This window comes from Monodelphis domestica, chromosome 4 (assembly GCF_027887165.1).
Source record: "Monodelphis domestica isolate mMonDom1 chromosome 4, mMonDom1.pri, whole genome shotgun sequence".
Taxonomy (NCBI): domain Eukaryota; kingdom Metazoa; phylum Chordata; class Mammalia; order Didelphimorphia; family Didelphidae; genus Monodelphis; species Monodelphis domestica.
Window position 1 is genome coordinate 450,824,615 of NC_077230.1, and position 22,464 is coordinate 450,847,078.

The 22,464-nt window shown below is 44.9% G+C and overlaps 1 protein-coding gene and 1 long non-coding RNA gene across 2 annotated transcripts in view; one reads left to right on the top strand and one right to left on the bottom strand.

Moving 5' to 3' along the window:
* LOC100016346 (zinc finger protein 260-like) overlaps positions 1–11,773 on the bottom strand; it is a 26,879-nt gene extending 15,106 nt beyond the window's left edge. The window contains exons 1-3 of the mRNA XM_007492183.3: positions 11,636–11,773; positions 7,321–7,554; positions 6,180–6,268 (exon numbers count right to left, since the gene is read on the bottom strand). Coding sequence (XP_007492245.1) covers positions 6,180–6,268; positions 7,321–7,354 — 123 coding nt within the window. The 5' untranslated portion in view covers positions 7,355–7,554; positions 11,636–11,773. The remainder of the gene's footprint in view (positions 1–6,179; positions 6,269–7,320; positions 7,555–11,635) is intronic.
* LOC130454050 (uncharacterized) lies at positions 11,710–12,956 on the top strand. Its single transcript, XR_008911732.1, has 2 exons — positions 11,710–11,849; positions 12,267–12,956. It is a non-coding gene; the product is annotated as an uncharacterized LOC130454050 (long non-coding RNA).
* Positions 12,957–22,464: the final 9,508 nt, after the last annotated feature.

Consider the following 22,464-nt stretch of genomic DNA (forward strand, 5'->3'; position numbering starts at 1 on the left):
CAAACTGACTGCCCCAGGTCAGTCCTAAAGCAAAGCTTCAACTGTGATTGGTAGACATAAAATTAGGGGAAGGCACAGGAAGTGACACAAAAGAAAGTGTCTTTAAAAGGGAGTTACAACTTCCTGTGGAGCAGATTCATCTGAGATCTTCAGAAAGGACTTCTAGAGTTCTGAGTTCAAGTTAGAGGCTGGTGAAGAATCTGCTTACTGGACCGAGACCTTGGACTTGGTGTGACTATTCTTAAATCTCTCCCTTTGGACTGACATGTGGTGAGTAAAAAGAGCTGACTCCTTTCCTGGATTTTCTGGAGAGACCAGCCTCAGGAGAGACCTACCTCTTGAGAGAGACTTCCCCAGGTCCCCCGCTTTGCCGAGGCCTCTCTGGCTAAGGACTAACTCTCCCTGTCCAGGTTGAGCCAGGGGCCCGGAGTAAATTACTTATAGTGCATAGGCTAGATATCTTACCCTATCCTCTCTCTGATTTTCTTACTTTACTCTTCCTATATTTTGTAAATAAATTGTAAATAAATCTCTTGGAATAAATTAAATTCCTGGTGACCCTATTCTTAAAGAATCCAGTCCAACCTTTTTAAAAAAACAAACCCTATTTTATGGCACCTAAAAAGGTAAGTCAAAAATGGCTGAACCTGACTAGACATAAACAGAAGAAATCTCTTCTAGCATTAATATAAATTAAAAGGATCTCAATGTCAATGTTAATGATTTCTTTAAAGAGAGAAAGAATCCAAGTGATAATGGTTTTATTACCACTAGAAAATGACCGAGAAAACATCGCTAGAGTTCCATGGGCTTCTTTTCTCATCTCTAAAAATGAAGGGGTTGGATTTGGTAACCTCTGAGGTCCCTTCCAGCTCTAAATCCATTTTGCATGTAGCAAAGTCATTCTTGATGAAAACTTCCAAAGGATTATGCAGGATTACCTAGAGAATTTTCTAAAGTAGACCAAATTTTCAAAAGGCCAAGCAACTGATAAGCAACAAAGAACAGTGCTGTCAAATCCAGTGAAATATATTGTCTTAGAAAACCCCATGTAACTGTTATTTATGTTTTATTAGAATTTTATTTATTTTGTTAGATATTTCTCATATGCATTAAAAATATTAAACTCTTACCTTCTGTCTTAGAATCAATACAAATATCAGTTCCAAGGCAGAACAGTAAGGGCTAGGCAATTGGGGTTAAGTGATTTGCCCAAGGTTACAGAGCTGGGAAATGCTTGGGGTCAAATTTGAACCCAGAACCTCCTGACTCCAGGCCTGGCTCTTTCCATGGAGGACTGAGCTGCCCCTCTCAATTACATATTAATCTGCTTCAGCAGCAGCTGCCATTCTAACACCTCTGCTACCAGGCTCTCTTATACAACATTCCATGGCTTATAGGACTATGAAGATAACTGGTCAGTGACTTGACTGCTAGTAGTAAATGAGCCATAAAAATAAGGAGACTCATTCTGAGGTGTGTCACGGATGTCATGGAAGTGCTATTTCCTCCGCATGTCTGGGTCCTTCTGAAGCTCACTCTGTGTAGAGGTTGTGCTGATTACACAGAGATCTGGCTGGGAGGCCGGTCTGACCAGCCACATACCTAAAACAAAATGGATCATGAAGACACAACATTCAAAGGAAAAAATTGCAAAATGGACTAGAAGAGAGAACCTGGCTATTAGCTATGCACGAAGAACTTGCACAACAATATGCACCCCGAGTTACTGTAATGGCCTGGAATGCCACTGATTAAGCTTCTTCAGATGAATGCAAAGTTGGAATTTTGGTCATGACTTCACAGAAGCTAATAGAACAAACAAAGCCTTCTGACGGAAGCAAGGCAGCCAGAGGAGGTTTGCTGGCGCCCCAGATAATGAAATGACGTAAATATTAGGTCCACAGTCACGGAATAACTTTTTGTTTGGGGTGCAGCCTGGTAATTCTTTGTGTTGGGAGCTCCTGGTATAAAATCTCCGCCCACCAACAGAGATCACCAACTTACTATGTAACATAGAGTACTTATCCAATGGAGTGTGAAGAGGATGAGCGACTTGGCGCCATGTTCGCTCGGCTAGTCTGTGTCAGCGAACCTGTACTTAAAGGCTTCCTGTCTCCAAGGCTCTCTCTCTATCTGTTTTGAAATGCTGTTTCAATAGGGGGAAAATCAATAAAAGATGGAGACTAAATTACAATAGGGCAAATGAGTAGGTTCAAGAACAAACCAAAGAATGAATAATTCAGGAAAATAACAGCAAGGCCACACATCAGAATTTATGGGATGTAGCTAACGTAGTTGCTAGAGGAAAATTTATAGCTCTGAATACATATTAGAAAAAGGCAATTAGAGAAAACAATGACTAGAATAGCAATTAAAAAATAAACAGAACACATTAACAATCCCCAAGCACACATAAAAGAAATTTTGAAATTTGACGAAATAAAATTGAAAACCAAAAGGCTATTGAACCAAGAAACAAAACAAGGATTGTTTTTTAAAAAGACTAACAAAATCAATAAATCATTAGCTAATGTGATTAATGGGGGAAAAAAAGAAAACCAAATTACTGAGGTTAAAAAAATGAGAAAGAATTCATAATGAAAGGAGAAGACATAAGGAAGGTTACCAGAAACGACAATATTTCATTATATGCTGAATTTAAAAAATATATAAAATATCCAGATCAACAATCTCGAAAAGAGTGAAGTCTAGAGAAGCCCATCACCCAAAGAGGTATAAACTGAAAATGGATCCCCAGAAGAAAAAACCACTGTCTTAGACCAGATGCATTGATAGGCAGATTTTATGAAATGTTAGTTTTTATGCTAGATAAATTATCCTAGAAACAGATAGAAATCTCTCTAGAAAAACTCATTCTGTGATGCAAATATGGCTCCCACCCAGAGAAGGCTGGAGAATGAAACCTATAGACTGACACTAATGTATATCGATCTAAAATTTTAAAATAAAATATTAATAAAGATGTTGTAAGAATAGATGTGAAAATGAGTATTTATACAAGTTGGACTTGTATCATGAATATAAGGGTTTAAGTGTAGGAATACCATGAACATACTTAATTGCATGAATAAGAAAGTCCCAAATTCCAATGATATCACAGCAGCGGGAATAGTCTTTGACAAAATGCACTACTGATTTATGTTTAAAAAAATGCTAAAAAGCAGAGCAACGAAGGATCATTAATGGAATAAAAAGCTCTTAGCTTCAACCAAAAGCTAGCATAATTTCTAAGAGAGAAACACTGAAAATTTTCTCTACAATATCAGGGATGGAAACCCCACCCACCCACTAACAGATGTCAAAAACAATTGAATTAAAAAAAATTTTAGTATGTATTTATTTACTGAGCAATGACTATGCACAAAGCACCCATTTTTAGGCTGTGGGTAAACGGGCAAAAATGAACCAGTACTTGGTCAAAAAGAGCTAACATTCTGTTGGGGGAATATAATGTAGGCATCTTAGTAATACAAAAATATATATATAAAGAATCAGGCAGTAATAGGCACTGTACAAAGACCAAAATCAAACAGCTCCTCCTGAAAGAGGGTCCAAGCGATCTAGGGAGTGGTGCCTCTATACCTCTGAGGAGAGACAAGCTATTAAACAAGTAAATAAATGGCTGTAGAGGGTCTGGGGGCTATGGAGATTTTCCGTGGGGGACATCAGTAAAGGCCTCATGTGAGAGGTTGAGCTTGGAAGGAGTCTTAAGAGGACAGGGTTAGGAGGTTGCCCAATAAAGCCATGGAGGTCAGCTCAGTGGGTCCAGGGAGCTTGTGATGAAAACCAGGCAAGGAAACAGCATTTTCTAAGCAAGTGTAGGGCCTGGAACTCACCTCCTTGGATATAAAGAAAGGCCAGAAGAAACCAAAGCACCTCAGCTTTGGGGAGGCCACAGTGAGGGGCAGCAAGTAATGTGTGTCACTGGATAGAAAGCAAGCTGGACGCTGGATCGTGAAGGGTCTTATATGCCCAGCGGAGGCGTTTAGGTGTGCTCCAGAAGACATTAGGAATCTCCTGAGGCTGCTGAGTGGGGCACGGTTTGTCCTCTTTTTTATGAGGGATATCTGGAGCAGTGGTATGGAGTGTCTACGAGGGCAAGACGGAGGCTGAGAGACGGAGGAAGGCACGGAGGTCACTACTTTATCCAAGAAAGAGGTGAAGTGGGAAGGTGGCTGTGTGAGCACAGAGCGGGGAGTGAGGGAGGAGACGGCCTAAAGGAAGAACCAACGACCCTTGGTGGCTGGCCATAGTGGGCACATCAATGCAGCAGGAGGCTGAGCGCAGAGCAGATGGCAACTGCAAGGCGACACACCTGGTGACTGGAAGGACGGCTCTACAAAGCATCTCAGTTGGGCAGTTCTTGGTTTGAGAACCGTCTACAGATGCAGAAGGAAACCCCCTGAGATATCACAGGAGAGACGCCTCCAGGTACTTATTGCACTAAGTGGCCTGGCAGGGGAGTTTGGGGAATTACTGGTGAAGAGAGAGTAAGTGAGAGATGGGGAAAGAGAAGGAAGGAAGGAAAGAGGAAGGGAGGAGGGAAGGGTTAGAGGGGCAAAGGGAGGGTTTTCCAAGTGTCTACTATGTGCTAGGGACTGTGCTAAGTGCTTTCCACACATGATCTCACTTGATCCTTACAATAACCCTAGGACGTCGGTACTGTCATTATTTAAATTTTACAGCTAGGAAACAGACAGAGATTAAATGACTTGTCTTATCAGTCAACACATCTGCTAAGCACCTACTATGTGCCACACTGCTAGGCACTTTGGGGGTAAATTCAGTGAATGGCCTTTGAGCAGTCCTGGATTCTCCAAGACGTTGCCAGCTCCGTGTGAATCCTGGCTGGTCCTCCCGAGCTGAAACAGTGTGAGGATGTCAATGACGATGTGCTCCATGGTCGTTGGATAAAAGGACCTACCGAGTCAAGGTAGGAGACCCTCAGCCCCAAGGGACTGACCATCAGGTGACAGAAGGTTGGGGCCACAGAAACTCCAAAAGTATCTCCTATGGCACAGGGAGTTTGGGTCCTGGGGAGTCACCTCTCTTTCAAAGCATCATTTACACACAAGTTCAACATAAATCATAAAACTGGTCTTTCCCTTAGACCTGGCCACCCACTACTGGGAATAAATCTCAGGGAAATAATCTAAAAGGGGGAGGGGGAAAGGCTGATTTGAACAAAAATATTTCTAGTTATGTGATACGTAATAATTAAAACTGGAAACAACCCAAATGCATGGCAGTATGTGGTAGATTAATACAAGCAAACACTGGAGAACCAGTGACTGTACTAAATAAGATAATTATGCAGACTGTGGAAAAGTCCATATTAAAAAATGGTGAAAAAACCATTGCGGGAGGGTTCTGGGCAAACAGAGAGCTTCTGTCTCTGGGGTGCCATGGTTGAGAGGGGAGCACTGTTCATGAAGTCAGGAGCCTGGGGCTCTACTACCAGTCCTATCACTGGCACCCTCAAACAAATTACTGCCCCCATCTGGACCTCAGTTTCCTCATGTGTCAAAAGAAGAAAAGTTCCTTCCAGCTCTGCAAGGATGACCCTGTGATCTTTCTAGCAATAACACTCTAGGAGAGAATCTTGGTTCTAATCCCACCCTGAATAGTAACTCCTTGTGGGACCTTGGACAAATCACTGAACTGCCCTGCGCTTTCTCATCTACAAAGAGAGGGAACTGGACTCGATGGCCTATAAGGTCCCTCCAGATCTGGACTGAGGATCCTATGGACTCTCTCAATTGAACTACATTCTTTTGAGAGAGACACCACGTCGCAGGGCCTGGAAGAGCCTCCGATTGGGCAAAGATGATCTAGACCAGCGTTGGCAAAGGTGGGGCACACGTGCTGAGCCGGCACTTGGGGAGCCGCTGGATTCCCCCTCTTCCCAGCGCCAGAGGACATTTTTCTGCACATCTCACCCCTCTGTCCAGTGACCCAAGGCAAACGCTTTCTCCCTCAGCTGTCTCCAGTAATGGGGATGGGGGTGGCTCACAGACAGCTTGAATTTGCCTCCCAGGCACTCGTACCTGGGAAAGGTTCACCAACGCTGAATGCTAGGCCAAGGGAAGAGAACGTGTCCGTCCTGTTAGAAGAGAGGCAGTTTCTGGAGAGACAGAATGAGAAATGCGACTTACCTTGGTCTGGGCTGCCAGGAATCCAGAGGGCATCTCCTTTTCTCCCCGTCTCCACTCTGCACACCTTTGTAGCTGGCCTCTCGGCACCGCTGTGGCCAAGACAACAAGTATTAGAGAGATGGAGCCCCTGGCACTGGCTCCCATAGCCAGCAGGTATCAGAGGGCGGGATGTGCTCCCAGGTCTTCAGGCCTCCTATACGCTAGGTCAAGCTGCTTCTCGGAGAAATACATAAAGGAAGCTGGGGGAGAAGGAGCCGTAGAGGCAGAACGACAAGGTCTCCGATGTGCCCTCCATGAGTTATGGCTCTCCACATGAAGGCTGGGAACCAGCCCTTGTTCCTGTTCCGTGCTATCTTCTCCTTGGGCCGAAGTGTGGTGTAAAAAGGACTTGGATGCCCTAAGGGTGCCCCCCCAGAGACGGGATCTTGTCAAGGCCAAACGAGATGCCTTGAAGACTTTGGGCACATTTCACCATAGGATCTCACTGGGAAATATTACTATCCCTGGTTTATGAAAGTCGATTGCCTGGGCCCACTGATTTCTGGGCAGGGAAGCAAAAATGGTGGCAGGGGAGGGTGCAATTGAGAAAAAAAAAGTACAAATACACACACACACAGTGTCTACTGTGTGCCAGCCCTGTCTTCCATGCTTTACAATCACTATCTCATTTGATCCTCATCACCATCTTGGGAAGTCAGAGACATTTACAGTTGAGGAAACTCGGGCAAGGAGGGGTGCGTGACCTGTTCAGGGCCATCCAGATGCTAAGTATCCCAGGTCAGATACAAACTTAGGTCCTCGGGTCTTCTGGCCTGGGCCTTCTGTGTGGTATGGAGGAGCCCCTTAGCCACCTCTGCTCTTATTCGGGCTGGTTGGGGATATCTGCTTTCTCACCCTGGATTCAAGAGCACAGCTGGAAGGGGCTGCTAGGTGGTACAGTAGATGGAGTGTCGGGAAGACCCAAGTTCAAGTCCTACCTCAAATAGCCGTGTGACACATGGCAAGTCGTCTTACCTGTCTGCCTCAGTTTCCTCATATTTGAAAAAAAGGAAAATAATAGCACCTACTTCTGATGAAAGACCCAATGTGGAAACAAACATAGAAAGTACTTTGCAATGTGCTATATAAATGACATTCTCACCTCTCTTTTCAAGCACGTGAACCCATGCTTCCATGGTCGCCCCCTCCTTGCTGTTCTCTGAATCTTCTGATTTCACTTGGGTCTGGTCTCCCCAGGCAGGAGGGTCTGGAGAGGCTCCTTTGAATCAGTTTCTAGGCTCTGTCCTTCAGCTGAGTCTCCTCCTAGGATTCATTTCTGCTCGGGAGGGGGATCCTCTGGACCTTTGCCTTCCAAAGTAGAGCTGGGGCCTGGGGACTTCAAAAGGAGGTGATTTTAGCTTGGCCCTTTGCTCTGGGGTTCATCTCACACCCACTGAGGGGAGGGGGCCTTCTTCTGCATAAACTAGGCTAAAGCTCAGGAGATTCCAGCAAAAGGTTTCTGGGAGAAGAGCTGAAAGAAGAAAAAATTGGCAGGAAGGGCTCAGAGGGCTGCTTAGAGATGCTCAGAGACCAGATGAAGGGCATAAGATCATCCTCATTCATGATGAAGAGGCAGAGAGGTGGTACAATGGACAGAGCACTGGATCTGGTATCAGGAAGACTTGAGTTCAAATCTGTGCTCAGAAAATTCCTAGCTATGTGACCCTAGGCAACTGACTTAACCTCTCTGTTGGCCTCAGTTTTCTCATCTTTAAAATGGGAATAGCAAGAGTACCTATCTCACAGGGATATTATAAAGATCAGATGAGAGATTTGTAAAGCCCTAAATTATGGCCAACCTGTGTTATAATGGCGATGATTATTCTGTGTAATGATCTATGGCACATCCTTTGGGAGGATACAAAGTCCTGGTCAGGCTCAGTTCTCAAGGAATTTACCAATAAAAGGCTAAAGTTTGCTTCTTGTAACCAAAAGAAATGTGTAAGTCTATGTAAAACACTTATAAATGGGGCTCATCTCAGGACGAAGGGCCTGAGAGCTGCAGGAAAGAGAGAAGGAAAGATTTGGTGGAAGATGGGAGATAGAGAAAAAGACCACAGAGGATGATGGGGCAGAAGATGAAAAGAAGGAAGGTGACAGCGTAGATGGAAGAAGACCGCCAAGGAGGATGAAGAGGATTCCAACAGGCAAATGATAAAGCCAGGGGCACAAGGCCCAGTGGCTGGGCCAGGGAGGTCTCCCTGTAACACAGAGGCAGAATGAATGAATGAATGCATGCATGCAGGAAAAAAGAAAACAAAACAAAGCATTTATTAATCCCCTACTCTGTGTGAAGCCATTCAGGCAGCCTTCACTTGGCTTCTCCTTCCAGCTTCCTTGGCCTCCTTCCCCACCCTCTCAACTACTGCCTTTTCCTCATCCTTGGGTTCCCCAAGACTGTCTCTATTTTTCAGGTTTCCAGACATCCCTCTCCCCCACAAATCCAGATCTGCTTGCTCATTCCCCCCTCTTCTAACTTCAGGTGACTCCCAGATTCTTCTTGGGCTTCTCTCCCAAGCTCCCTGTCTAAAGAACCCATGTCAAACCTCACAGCCACCGGAGGAGAGTAGTATTACCATCTGCTTTCTTAAAGAGATTTTCTATGGCTTACCTAGGGTCTTACAGCTAGTAAGGACTAGACAGTCTCCTGATTCTCCAATACAGTTTTCCATGACATTTGATCCCCAGACCTGCAGCTCTCCCACCCTGAAAGTGTACTGGGGATCCAGCTTAACTAGATCTCCTTGTCCTTTTGTTGAAATTGCATGGCTTGCCCTCTTTCAGAGGGGCTGGATTTGGTGCTCTTTCTGTCCTGTAACTGTATGCAGCCTATTGGGAGGAAGGCCAGTTGATCAGGGACTGAATATCCCCTCCCTTCTCTTCCTACCCCTCTCCCCAACCTGACAATAAGACACCCTGAGGCCATGAGGGACAATCAGAGCTCTTTGCTCTCTCTATCCCTTAAACAAATTAATGTAATTGAGCTTGGGAGGAATATATAATTAATCAAAATGTCATCTTCTCCTTTAATGGGTTTTTTAATTCTCCTAATCTGGGGCATCAGACAATGCAGAGTGCTATGGTCAGACAGACTAGAGTTCCTGGAAGGGGGTCTGATCTGGCCAGAGACAGAGAGGTATTTAGAGACACAGAGACAAATCCAAACATGGGGTTGTTGCGCTCTCTCTCTTTCCCTCCCTCTGTGTGTCTATCTCTCTAGAAAATGGCTCTTTTTCTGACACTCTCAGGCCATCCCTGGATCCACCCCCCCACCCCCCAGCCAAGAACCGGGGGTGGGGGGATCCAGGACACAGACTCACTTCATAAACATGTATTCTGTTCCTACTATATACAAGGCCCCATGCTGAGAGCTGGGGATATAAAGAAATAAAATGCTTTTTATAAAAAGCTCCTCAAGGAGATCAAGGCTGTCCTGGGGGCTTCTTTCACATAGATGTATATAAAGAGGATCCAACGCAGGAAACAAATAGACAGCTTTAGGTAGAGGAATAGAAAAAATGAGACTCCCAAATAGGGGCAGAAAAGGGATCCAAGCCAAGACTCCTTAGGAAAATCTGGGAAGGAGAAGCACCTTTCCCAGGGGACTAAGGGAAGCTTCCTGAAGGCAATGGGAACTGACTGGGGCCTTCTAGAAAAAGGGGGGTTTCAGCAAAGAAGGGGCAAGCAGAGTTCAGCCAGGCATTGTACACTGCCAGGGAAGATCAAAGACACAGAGTAGTAACTTGCAATAAAGGGGGAAAGGAGAAGGAACTCACTCACTGAAGGCCTTGAATGCCACCCATCTGAGGAGCCTATACTTCATCCCATTATTGAAGCACCCAAAGTTTTGATTTAAGGAGTGGCCTAGTCAGGAGTCCATTTGGATAGTTATGGTGGTAGTTGGGCAGAGGATGGGCCAGAGGGAAGAGCAGATAATGGAGGGAAAGCCACATAGCAACGTGTCTTGGTGGGTGTATGGGACCTTGAGGTTGGCCCCTGGATCTGCTGAGTCTCCAGTCATGACTCACAACTCTTGTTGTATTGGAACCCCATCTCCTTGTGTAGACCCACTGATGATCTTCCCAGAACTGCAGAGCTCATGCCCCAAGAGCCTCCCTGGCTCTCAACTTGGTCTTCCTCCCCCAGCCCTACTTCTTGGCATCCTCCCACCTCATTAACACAACCCACCTGCCTGAGCCTTGGAGAGGTTCACACACCCTCCTAATCTGAGCCCCGCAGAGTGCAAATTCTTCCACCACTCACAGGACCCCAGTTGCCACTCCCCATTATCCCTTCAGCCCAGAGGCACTATGGGAGTAAGGGATACGATCTAGATCCCAATTCCACTCCAGCAAAGACTTGTTAAGGGACTTTGGCCACCTGACTCCAAGCTTCAGATTCACTCCAGGTAAAATGAGGGGATTTTTAATAAATGATCCCCAAAGTCCCCACCAGCTCTGTGTCGGGGGTCGGCCACTCCCCCAGCTCTTGGCCCTCCAGCCACACACTGAGTCCCACCTTTTTTCCCCAGAAAGGAACCCCCAATGGCACCCACCTTTCATCCTTTAATCAAGCGCCAATTCAATACCTACCAAGGGGGTGGGCCAGCAGAATACAAAGGAAAAAAATAACTGCTTCTGGTCCTCAAGGAGTTTACAGTCAACCTGCCCCAGGGGAGGCCAGCGGAGCACCCCCTCCCCATCCCCAGCCCGCTCAAAGCCGTTAGAGGTCAGGGCCCAGGACGGGGCTCAGAGGTGGGGACGGAAGCCAGAGTGCGGGCAGGCGAGGTGGGGAGGAAGCGGGATGGCAACTCTCTCCAGGGCTAAGAGGGGAGTGAGGTGGAAGGATGGGCTCAGCTCGGGAGGAACCCGACCCCAGACCCCGCAGCACTAGATCTGGAGATCGATGGCCCTGCAGAGAGGCCGCCCCGCCCCTCTTCTCCCTCCCAGGCTGATGGATACCCCGTGACACCCACACAGGCAGCGACACGCGCTCGAGTACACAAGGGATACAAAGCCCACAGAGATACCCACCACCACCACCCGGGAGACACTAAACCTATAGGGACATCCGGCAGCACCCAGGAGACACAAAGCCCACAGAGACATCGAATAACACTCAGGAGACACAAAGCCTACACAGACACACAACACCCGGGAGACACAAAGCCCACAGGGACACCCGACAGCACCCAGGACTCACCCAGGAGACACAAAGCCCAAAGAGACACCCAATAACACCCTGGAGACCCAACAACACACGGGGACACTCACACAAAGGGACACAAGACAACACCCAGGAGGCACAAACCCAACACCGGAGACACAACAACAGCTACACAAAGAACATCGAACAACATCCAGGAGTCATACAAAGGCCACACAATAGCATACGCCCTCCCTTCAGCCCACACTCACCATCCGAAGGCACCTCGGGAGCCACCCAAAAACCGATGCCTGAGGGGACCGACTGCCCTAGCGCCCTCCCCCCTGAGAACTGCGCTTGCGTAGAAGAAGCAGCAGAACTACAAGCCCCAGAATGCATTAGGATGGGCGCCAGGGCTGGAGCAGGGCTACAGGAGGAGGCAGGGACAGTGCTAATAAGGAGGCGGGGAGAAGAGGAGGACGACAGGTGACTGGTGGAGGCAGGCGAGGGGGCGGAAGGGGGTGGTCTCACTTTCCCCCCACCTCCACCCCTAACCTTGGGTTCCACAAGCTTGTCTGGGGATTCGTACGCTCTTGCCAAAGCGAAAAATGCCCACTTAGGAACATGACACCTGTTTCCTGTTGCCCGTCTAGAAACCGGATTCATAGAGTAATCGTATTAAGGGAGGACTTTTTGACATTTCTCAGATAAGAAGCCGAGGGAGACTTTGAGCTTTCCAAAGCGATTTAGGCCTTTGTGGAAGGATTATCTTGGCTTCGAGCTTCTGGGACATGGACAGCTCCTTCTGTCAAAGAGCCCATTGTGAACTCTTTAAAAGTAGTGCAGTCTGTAACTGTTCATTTTATCTAGAGGCTATGTAACCAAGTTTGTTTCTTTCTATAGGAGATGCGTGAGACTGTGATTCTGTTAGACAGTTTGGCTTTTGACCGAAGAGGCTGTACGAGATTGCTCTGTGCCCCAAACAATCACGTTCCCATGATGTCATTTTTGTCTAGAACGCCCGCCCGTTAGAATCTTCGTCTTTGTTCTACCTCCTGAACTTGAGCGCAAGCAGAGTGAAATCGGAGTTTTTATCTCTATAAGTCCTGCATCGTGATAGATTTGTTCACGAGCTGTTACTACTTATCACAGGAATCCAGTGAAGAGACATCTCGCCCACAGGGCTTTGTGGGGTGTTCAGTGAAGACTAGTTAGTACCTGGGGTTTGAGGGCCCGCTGAGCCATTTTCCGGGCTGCTTTCCTCCTTTGGGGTCCTCCTGACTCCAAGAAGCTGTAGCACACCCAGCAACCACACCTCAGTGAATCATCTTGGTAGGTGAGCTAAATCGGGCTGGGCTCAAGTCCATCAGTGAATTGGGGAAATGTCTGCCCTAGGCATGTGAAGACTTCCCCCAGACGAATGGGTAGATGAGAATGATTTGTCCTAAAGTCCAGGAAAGCTGCTGAAGTAGGCTCTGAGGAATGCTTAGAGTTTAGTTAGACATAAAAAATGCCAAGGTCATCCTCTGCATCCCTAGCCATCACCACTCATCTTTTTTTTTTTTTTAAATAAAGATATTCTATTTCCCCAATTATATGTAATAATTCTCAACATGTTTTCTGAAATTATAAGATCCAAATGATCTCCTTCCCTCCCTCACCTTCCTGGACATGGTAAGCAATTTGATCTGAGTATATTATTATATATTATATTCCATATATATTATATATGTAAAATTAAATTAGTCTCTAGTAATAGAAATATTATATTTTGTGAGGTTTATTAGGGATTATTAGAAAATCAAGGAATAAAGAAAATACACCACGTGCCCATGGCTGATTAGACAATTCAGAATGCCCATGCTTAGCTTACTTACTACACCATTGCAATGGCTGAGTAGAGAGGCACCTGTGAGGTAGAGAGCCAGTTAAATACTCATTGTGATCTCACCCAGGTGGAGACTCAGGTGAGATTATAGGGAATTCTGGGAAATACCAAGGACTTCTGGGGATTGAAGTCTAGGGTTCAAATCTCCATTTTTACATCCCTCCCCACCCCAGACCCGAGAAAGACTAGTCTCTCCACTGGGGCTTGTAAACATACCAACTTTGAAATGACAACAATTTGAGGATAAGAGAAAAAGAGAACAAAACCAATAATTGTTAATTGACAAAAAAGCCAGTTGGGGGGGCAGTCCCCTTTGGCATGAAAGTATACATACAAAACAAATGCATTTAAACCCCCCACAGTTCAAATCACCACATCCCAAAGTTCACTCTGGATCTTTTCCTGTGGTCTGTGGAGGCATCTTCATGGTGTCTTCTCCAAACAGTTCACTTTTTGGATTTGGGGAGGTAGCACGTTTTTTAACCTAAAATTACTCTCTCAAGGAATTTAAACTTTGCAATTTAAAATAATATTTTTACATTCCCCCCTTAAGAGGGTGACTGAAAAACACAGGGATCATTTAGGGATGCATGGCTGAGTTATGAGGTATATGAATCAATTGGCAAGAGATATTAAAAAGATATCAGAAAAATTCAAATAAAAAAGATAATTTTGGGGCGAAATATAGACTATCAAAGTCTTATGTGTAAAAATTCCAAGTAAAGGAAAAATCAATCTATAACAGGTCCTTTAATCAGGGCCCAATTAAAATGATCTAAGCAATGATGCATTTACCCAATCAGTGGCCAGGACTACAGAAAGCTGCCACATTATGAAAGACAGAATAGGGACTGCCTTCCTCTGAGAAGGGAAGTCAGTCCTTATCACTGACCGATTGAAGGAAAGCTATCTGCAGGGATCCTCCAAGCTCGAGTTCTAGGATGGAACTGGCATGTAGCCCTCTCCACAGGAAGTGAAGAGAACTCCAAAGGCAGTTCTCTACATCACTTCCTGTGTCTCACATGTACCAATGGTGGCTCAAGCTTGGCTTAGGACAGCGTGGGGGGGGGTGGTAGTCAGTTGTTTCTGATTTGTCATTAGTTAGCACATGCCCGTGTAGTGCGGGTGTGCACATTCCTGGGTGCTAGACCAAGCAAGATGGAGAAAATCTAAAAATCACACACACACACACACACACACACACATAATCTTCTAAAACTTCTCTATTGGTCATTATCGTAAGAGAACACTCATATAAAAATCAACCCTGAAAATAATAGCATAAATAAACTAATGTGAAAAATAGTCATGCTTTGATTTGCATTCTGATTTCAAGAGTTTTCTCTGGAAGTGGAGCATTTGTCAATGTGAAATCTGGATGCCTCAGTTTTACCCCTGCCCTTAGAGAAACCCCAGTACCAGGCACACCTGTTTTGAGTTGAACAATAGACCTACTGTTTGGGGACCCTAGTGTGGGTGGGATTAGTAGATATAGTCAGAATGTTGAGTACCTTTATTTATTTTAGACGCTTCTCTCATGGTATTAAAAGTCCTCTCAGGAAGCCCAGCTCTTAGTTTGATCCTTTCCTTTGTCATTGTTTTATAGTTCACCAGTCCCTGATATTCCTGAGGCTGGTAATCTCTTGGCAGTCTCCTTGCAGTTTGTCTGTGCATGCTTGCTGTACCTAGTTCTCCAGAAGGTGTAAGAGATCCTCAAGTTCTGCCACTCTTTGGAGCTGTCATCTAGCGAGGCTGCCATAGTTTGGGGACTCTGTGTGGGTTAATAGCACACAGCTCTTCGAGGAGGCCCAATTTTAGCATTACAATCCTTTCCTTAAAGTTATTTTTCTGATCATTTAATAGTTCTGTGTTTGTTCCAGTTTAACACATTCTTTGTCATAAGTCTTTCAGATGTGTCCTGGATCATCATATTGCTGTTAGTAGCCAAGTTTATCATACAATACTGCTGATACTGTGTACCATGTTCTCCTGGTTTAGCTGATTTTACTCTGCATCAGTTCATTTAGGTCTTTTCAGATTTTTCTGAAATCATCCTACCTATTATTTCTCATAATATAATAGTGTTCCACCATCATTATATGCCACAATTTATTCAGCCATTTCCTAATTGATGGACATCTCCATAATTTCCAGTTCTTTGCTACCACAAAAAGAGCTGCTATCTTTTTGTACAAGTATGTCCTTTCTCCTTTTTTATGATCTCTTTGAGATAATATAGTAACATCAAAAGTCATCTTGAGGGTTGTCTTGTCATTGGAATGATGTGACTCTGGAAGAGAGAATGAGGCCGATAACTTTGTGCAACTCTGCCTCACTCAAATCCAACTTGTGTAGTCATCAAAAGACATCAATAGTGACATTTTGGTCCTCTTCCAGTTTGAGGGATGACAACAAATCAACCAACTATTCCTCCCATGATCATGGAATAATTTGAAAATAAACCCAGAAGGAAAGCACTAGTATTGAGGGGTCTCTGGAATAATTTCTTGTAGAAGGTGAGCTATTAGTTGAGATTACAGGAAGTCAGGAGACAGTGAAGTATTTTATTTTATGCATTAAAAAAATTAGTCTAAAAGGTGTTCCATAGCCTTCAGGAGATTGACAAGGGTCCAGGAAGCAAATAATTAAGCTTTATTTTAGCTTATGAATTAAGCTAAGTTAATTAAGCTAATTCATTAAGCAAATGAATTAACCCTGGCTGAGGATACAAGGAAAAAAAATTAATCTTTTCTTCCTTCAGAAAGGAATTTATATTCTATCTATCTAGGAAAACCTAACTTGGAAATAACACAGAACTATTAAAGTAATCAGAAAAACCTTGTCTTTAATCAGGATAGAGATAGTGTTCAGTTTCAGCTGCTACACAGAGTCAAGCTCTTAAAAACTACACAAAACCAAGGGCTCTGGGACTCTGGGAACCTTTTCTCTGGGAGACCAAACAATGTGAGATGATTCTCCTAAGAGTGACAATACTTGGAGGTCTTTTATGACCTCTGGAGAACTTGGTATTGGAAGCATGCATAGACAAGCTGCAAAGACATTGCAGCCAGCAGCTGGAGCATCAGGCAGAATAAATACAAAAGAAAAAGGTTAAACCAAAAACTAGGCTTTCAGAGAGGACTTTAATAGAATGGGAGAAGCTACTAAGACAAATGAGGGTGCTCACCCTTTGACGTTGCCTACCAGTCCCACCCAAAGTGGGGTCACCAAATACTTCAAGGCAGGGGTCCTCAAACTACAGCCCATGGGCCACATGTGGCCCCCACCTCACTTCCAGAAGGGGCAACTCTTTCATTGGTGGTCAGTGAAAGGAGCACTGTATGTGGCGGCATCGCAAAGCGTGGCAGTGGCGTTGCTCATGTACAGTGAGACATAATCCTTTGTGTGGGACCTTAGAACGAGGTGCCTTCAAAGGATTATGTGGCTGCCCAATGGAAGACGTCAGCATGGTGAGCGGCGATCTGGGGTAGGGGATTCTGCACTGTGTATACTACTACCTGGTTAGGGTTAGGGTTAGGGTTGGGTTTTTATAGTCTGGCCCTCCAACGGTCTGAGGGATAGTGAACTGGCCCCCTGTGTAAAAAGTCTGGGGACCCCTGCTTCAAGGTCTATAGTTCAGGCCAAAACAGGCATGTCTGGTACTTGAGTTCTCAAGGGGCAGGTGCAGACTTAAAACTGGCAGAAAACCCAGTTGACATGTATACATATAAGCAGTTACAGAATAAATTCAAGGATTTTTTAAGAGTTGGGGAAGCACTAGCAACGGGGAAGATCAGGCCAAGTCTTCCCTTCTCAGGCTGGGGCAGTTGAGCTGGGCTTTGAAGGCCATGAGGACTTCCCAGGGATGGAGGTGAAGATGGAGTAGATTCCAGGAGTAGAGGACTCAGCCAGTGGAAAGACATGGAGCTAGGGGATGGCATGATTTGCATGAGGAATGGCAAGGCTCGCTTGTGAGAGTGAAGAGTGCATGAGGCAGAAATGATATCTAGGAAGGCTGAAAAAGTAGGTTGGAGCCAGCTTGTGAATGGCTTTAAATGAGGTCCAGAGGTGATTGTACTCTCCTCTCTCCCACACCCAAAGAAAACCCTGCAGATGACCCTTCCAATCCTCAACGGATATGATCTCCTTCCACTCTAGGCCAGCAGATTCCTCAAGCCACAAATACTTTTTCCATTGCTGGGAAGGCCTCTCTTCCCTAAGAGACTCTGCACCATTTGCTCCACCTCTAGTAGTCCAAGGGACCCATTTTCACCCCATCTACCATATACCTTTTCATGGCCCCTTTCTATCTACATTCATTTCCATTACCCCAGGTCATGCAAACCCTAGTAAAAGTACACACTCCTTAGTCTCCATGGCCCCCCAGAACTTTCCCCTCTTTATGAGGCCCTCTTCTTCACCCCCATCTATATTCTCAAACCTTTTTTTTTAACCCTTAACTTCCATCTTGGACTCAATACTACGTATTTGATACTGATCAAATTTGAACCCAGGACCTCTAAGTGTGGCTCTCAATCCATTGAGCTACCCACCTGCCCCCATATTTTCCCTAACCTCTAATCATTGGCCTTGTCAGTTAAAGTTTTGGAAATCCCAAGTTTGGCCCTGCCCCCTGGGAACTCACCCTGAAAGAAGTCCCAGACTCATTGGATTCATACTGAATAATAAATCTTAAAGTACTTAATGATCCCATTTTAGATAAGATTAGCATGCAACCAAGTTTTAGGTATCCTTTTTGTCTTAGTAGTCTCTCCCATTGTATCAAAGTCCTCTCCTAAGTCTTGGCTGGACCCTTTCCTTTTGTATCCATTGTAGACCATCAGCTTCTCACTGATAACCCTGTCTTGGACTTCTCATTTCCTTGTAGCCATGGTAAGGCCAATCAGTCATACTGCTCTGTCCTTGGTTCCCAAAAGGTATGTAAGATCTCCAAGTTCTGGTGTTCTTTGGAGAACCATCTCCTACTGTGATTCTCACAGAGATACTGTTCCCAGAGTCCCAGAGCCCTTGGCTTTGTGTGTTTTTTAGGTGCTTGACTCTGTGTGGCCACCAAATATTGAACACTATCTTTCCTGATTAAAGATTTGGTTTTGCTGACTAGTTTAGTAGTTCTGTGTGTAAAAATGGAGATTTGAACCCCCGACTTCAATTCCCAGAAGCCCTTGGTAGTTCCCAGAATTCCCTAAAATCTCACCTGAGGTCCTCACCTGGGCTGAGACCAAAATGGGTATTTAAACTGACTCTCTGCCTACTTTGGCCCTCTCCTTGCTTCCGCTTCTAAGCACACGTGTCTCTCTACCTAGCAGGCAAGATGTAGAGTAAGTGGTTGTGAATTGGGCCCTGGGCCTAGACACGTGCTTTTCTTATTTTGTATTTTCTTTATTTCTTCATTCTAATAATCTTTAATAAACCTCATAAAATATAATACTTTTATCAGAGAAACTAATTTTAACTGTTGCATGTGTTTTCCCAAGTTGATAGCCTAGATATCTCCCTTACCACTCCCCCAAAACCTCTTCTCTTAGTCCCTTTCCTCTCTTCACACACACACACACACACACACACACACACACACACACACAGACACACACACACACACACACACACACACACACACGGCTCTGAGCCCCCACACTTATAAATATTGCCCCCATCCCAGCTTCTCCCATCTGTAGTATAGAAAGACCTCATTTTACGTGATGTTCCATTAACATGCCCTTAAGCTGAACATGGAGCGGAATGGAGAACCCCATTATCTAACATATATTTCTTATATGGACATATTCTCTAGGCACTTTGTGACTTTCCTTAGGCTTCTCAGAGCCACCAGCATCACTATGCTTGTACTTTGGGGCCATTAGTAGTGGTAGTCTCTCGGGAGCCAAGAATGACGATTGTCTTTGTGCATTATCATCTATTGATGTACCCTCATGTGGCTTTGAAGTCCAAAGACTGAGGCGCCATTATTTGGGGCCATTATTAATGAACTAAATAGCGTTAATGAAACAAAGGGAAACACCACTGCTTTGACTCAGACGTGTCTTATTACAAGCGAGAACCATGGACAAAGACTGATGCAGGGTCTAATATTTGGCACAAAGCAAGGTAATGGCTCCTGCTAAGGCTTCTGGGAGCAAGAGTGAGCAGGATGGGGGAACTGTGGTGAGACTTCATGCTGTTTGGGGAAATGGAGCAGATTTAGTGAGCAACTAACGATTTTCATTTTCTGTATTTTTCTGGCTTTTTTTTTTTTTGGATTGCCCCAGTGGTGTGTACCTGAATTCAAGAGTGCTGAGTTCCAATAAGAAGAGTTTCTACCCTACTGAAGAACCCTCCCACCTATCTAAGGTCTGAGTTTCCTTCCAGTTAAAACAATGGGTGGGGGGATTTTATACATAGTGGTTTCCTTCCATTTAAGCAGCTGGGAGCTAGTACCACCCATCCCTAACAAAGACAGCCCCACTTCCCCTCTGGCCCCCTCTATCTTCCATGCTACCCCAGCTCCTCAGATAGCTGCTTCCTCCCAACTCTAGGTTTCTAGAACTCTGGGATTGGGGGCAGTGTTGCTAATTACAGCATGGATTTCTGCTTAGACAAGGACATGGATGTTTTGCTTAGGGACAGAGAAAGGGAAAGAGAAGAAAAGCCCCAGGGAGCAGGGCATTGCATTTCCAATTGGGAAAGGGCATCAGGCTGGACACTGAAAAAGGGAGGGTCAGCCCCTTGGAGCTGGATGTGGACTCCAGACAGAGCCCAGGATTGCTGCTGAGGCACTGCAGGGGAGCCAAGCTGCTGCAGCCCAGCTTCCGCCCAGCCCCCTCTTAACAAAGGCCCCCCTCCTACCCCTTAATCATCAAGCACTGGAAGACAAAGGATAATGAAACTGTAAACAACTATTATGGGATGGGAGGCTCTGGTTAGAAGGATGCTGATGGGAGGGACTTGTGGGTCCTGCACAACCACATTCCCAGAAGTCACCTGGATTTTGTTGGAGTACCAGTTTTCTCAGCTGCCTTCCCTAATCCTGGCTGCTACCCGCCAGTTCTCCCACCTTGAGGCCTGCACAGTATCCCCCTCTCCTACCTCTCCCTCCCACCCTCCACAGACATACATTTTCTGTGCACAGCTTCTCCCTCCTCACAGATAGCCCTTCTCTTTCCCACATTTCCCATCCAGTATAGATCCTTTCTCCCTAACACACACTCTCTCCACAGTCTCTTTGAGCTCTCTAAAATCTTTCTCCCCTCTACTCCAAGATAGCCACACCCTCCCTGCCTTTGTCCCTGCAGAGCCCACCCCTTTTCATCCCCCTTTGCTTACTCCTAATACCTAAGAACCTTCACCTACCCATTTTTTCATCTCCAGCAGTTATGGATTATAGCCCTCCATTTGCCACATTATTCCCCACTCCCTGATAAATGGCAAAGTGGATAAAGTGCTGAGTCTTTGATTACGAAGACCCCAGTTAAAAAATCTGTTTCAGACACTAGCTGTGTGAGACCTTGGGCAAGTCACCTAATCCCTCTGTACCTTACATTTCTCAATCATAAAATTCGGGATAATAATAGCACATCCCTCCTAGGGTTCTTGTGAGGATGATATGAGATATTTGCAATGGGCTTAGCCATGTACCTGGCACATAGTAACCATTTAATAAATGTTTATACCCCTCTCTTCACCACAAACCCACTCCCCCATTGAAATCTCTGCTGAGCTCACTGAACACTTGACTCTCAGACAAATCCTTCATCTGCAGAACCCATCCCCCTCTATAGAGCCCCTTCTCCCTGACTTTTCCCTCATTCCAGTGTATAAATGGAGATTTTGAACCTTTGACTTCATTCCCCAGAAGTCCTTAGTATTTCCCAAAATTCCCTATAATCTCTCCTGTGTCTCCACATTGGCGAGATCATATTATTGGTATTTAAGTGGATGTATGCTCCTCCCATGCTCTCTCTTTGATCTGCAACTGGACTGAATTCAGGCAGTTCTTTTGATTTTGTTATTATTAATAAAATGTTATAAAATATAATATTTAGTTATTGTATATTAATTTTAATCTTTATACCAGCTGTGCAGTTTTATACACCAAGTCAAGTCCATTTATTGACACTTGATATCTGAAATAAAATGAATCATGGATCGTGGAATGTTTCTGAAGGGTTCCAGGTATGAATGAATCATGAAAGTATTAAAGATGTATTCAAAAGCTGACTAATGAGCAAAGTGCTCATGAACCAGGCTTATGGATATATATCTAATATTTCACATGATTGATTTCTGAATTGAATTGGGTCTCAAATTCTGGGGAACTTAAACCTTTTCCCGTGGTGTCTGCAGTCTGAAAGACTGACATGCAATTTCTATAGCTTCTTTGTAATGGCAAAGACACTCACTCAGCATTTGTATGAAATGGTGCCAGGGTTATAGAGGAAGTAGGACTTCCAATTGAGGCAGTATGTTGGGTTCCTTTCTTTTGTCTTGTTACTAATTGGCAACATGATGCTAATATCTCTATCATTCCACATGTTTGATCGACAATCCCACATCCCCCATTCCTGGAAGCCTCAATAAAACTCAGTTCACCTGCAGGTCTCTCTCTTTCTCACCATCAGAGGAGGACAATACATGTTGGATGTAATGCTGAAGAATCCTGTGTCTCTGTGTCTATTTTCTTTCTTGTTAAATTTATGGTTGGGATGAATATTGAAATTGGTGGTCACCAGGGGTTTAATGTCTAAATCCCAAATTGAAATACTAAAGTAAAATGGAATTTATGATAGTTTATTTACAATAGAGGGAAGATATTAGGGAAGAGATAAAAGGGGAGAGAGAGAGGGAGAGAGAGCTCTGGCTGCTTCAGAGCCAGTAGAAATTCTAAGCCCCAGCCTAGGGAAAGGAGTCTCAAGATGATGGGCCTTTCTCAAAGGTTCACACCTCCAGAAAGGGCAAGGAAACTAAGTCAGCTTCACATTCACCATGGTGACCATCTAAAAGGAAAACAGTCTGAGGTCTCCTGTGAGCTCCTCCAGGGGTCCAGTTCCACAGCCAAGTGTCTTCACTCCAAGTCTGAGTGTTTGTCTTCCAATCTCCTTAAATGTCTGTCTTCCCTCCAGCTCCAAGTGACTGATTCTAGTCTCTCCTCTGAAGACTCTTCTTTACTCCAAGCTCAAGTGTCTGATCCTTCACTCC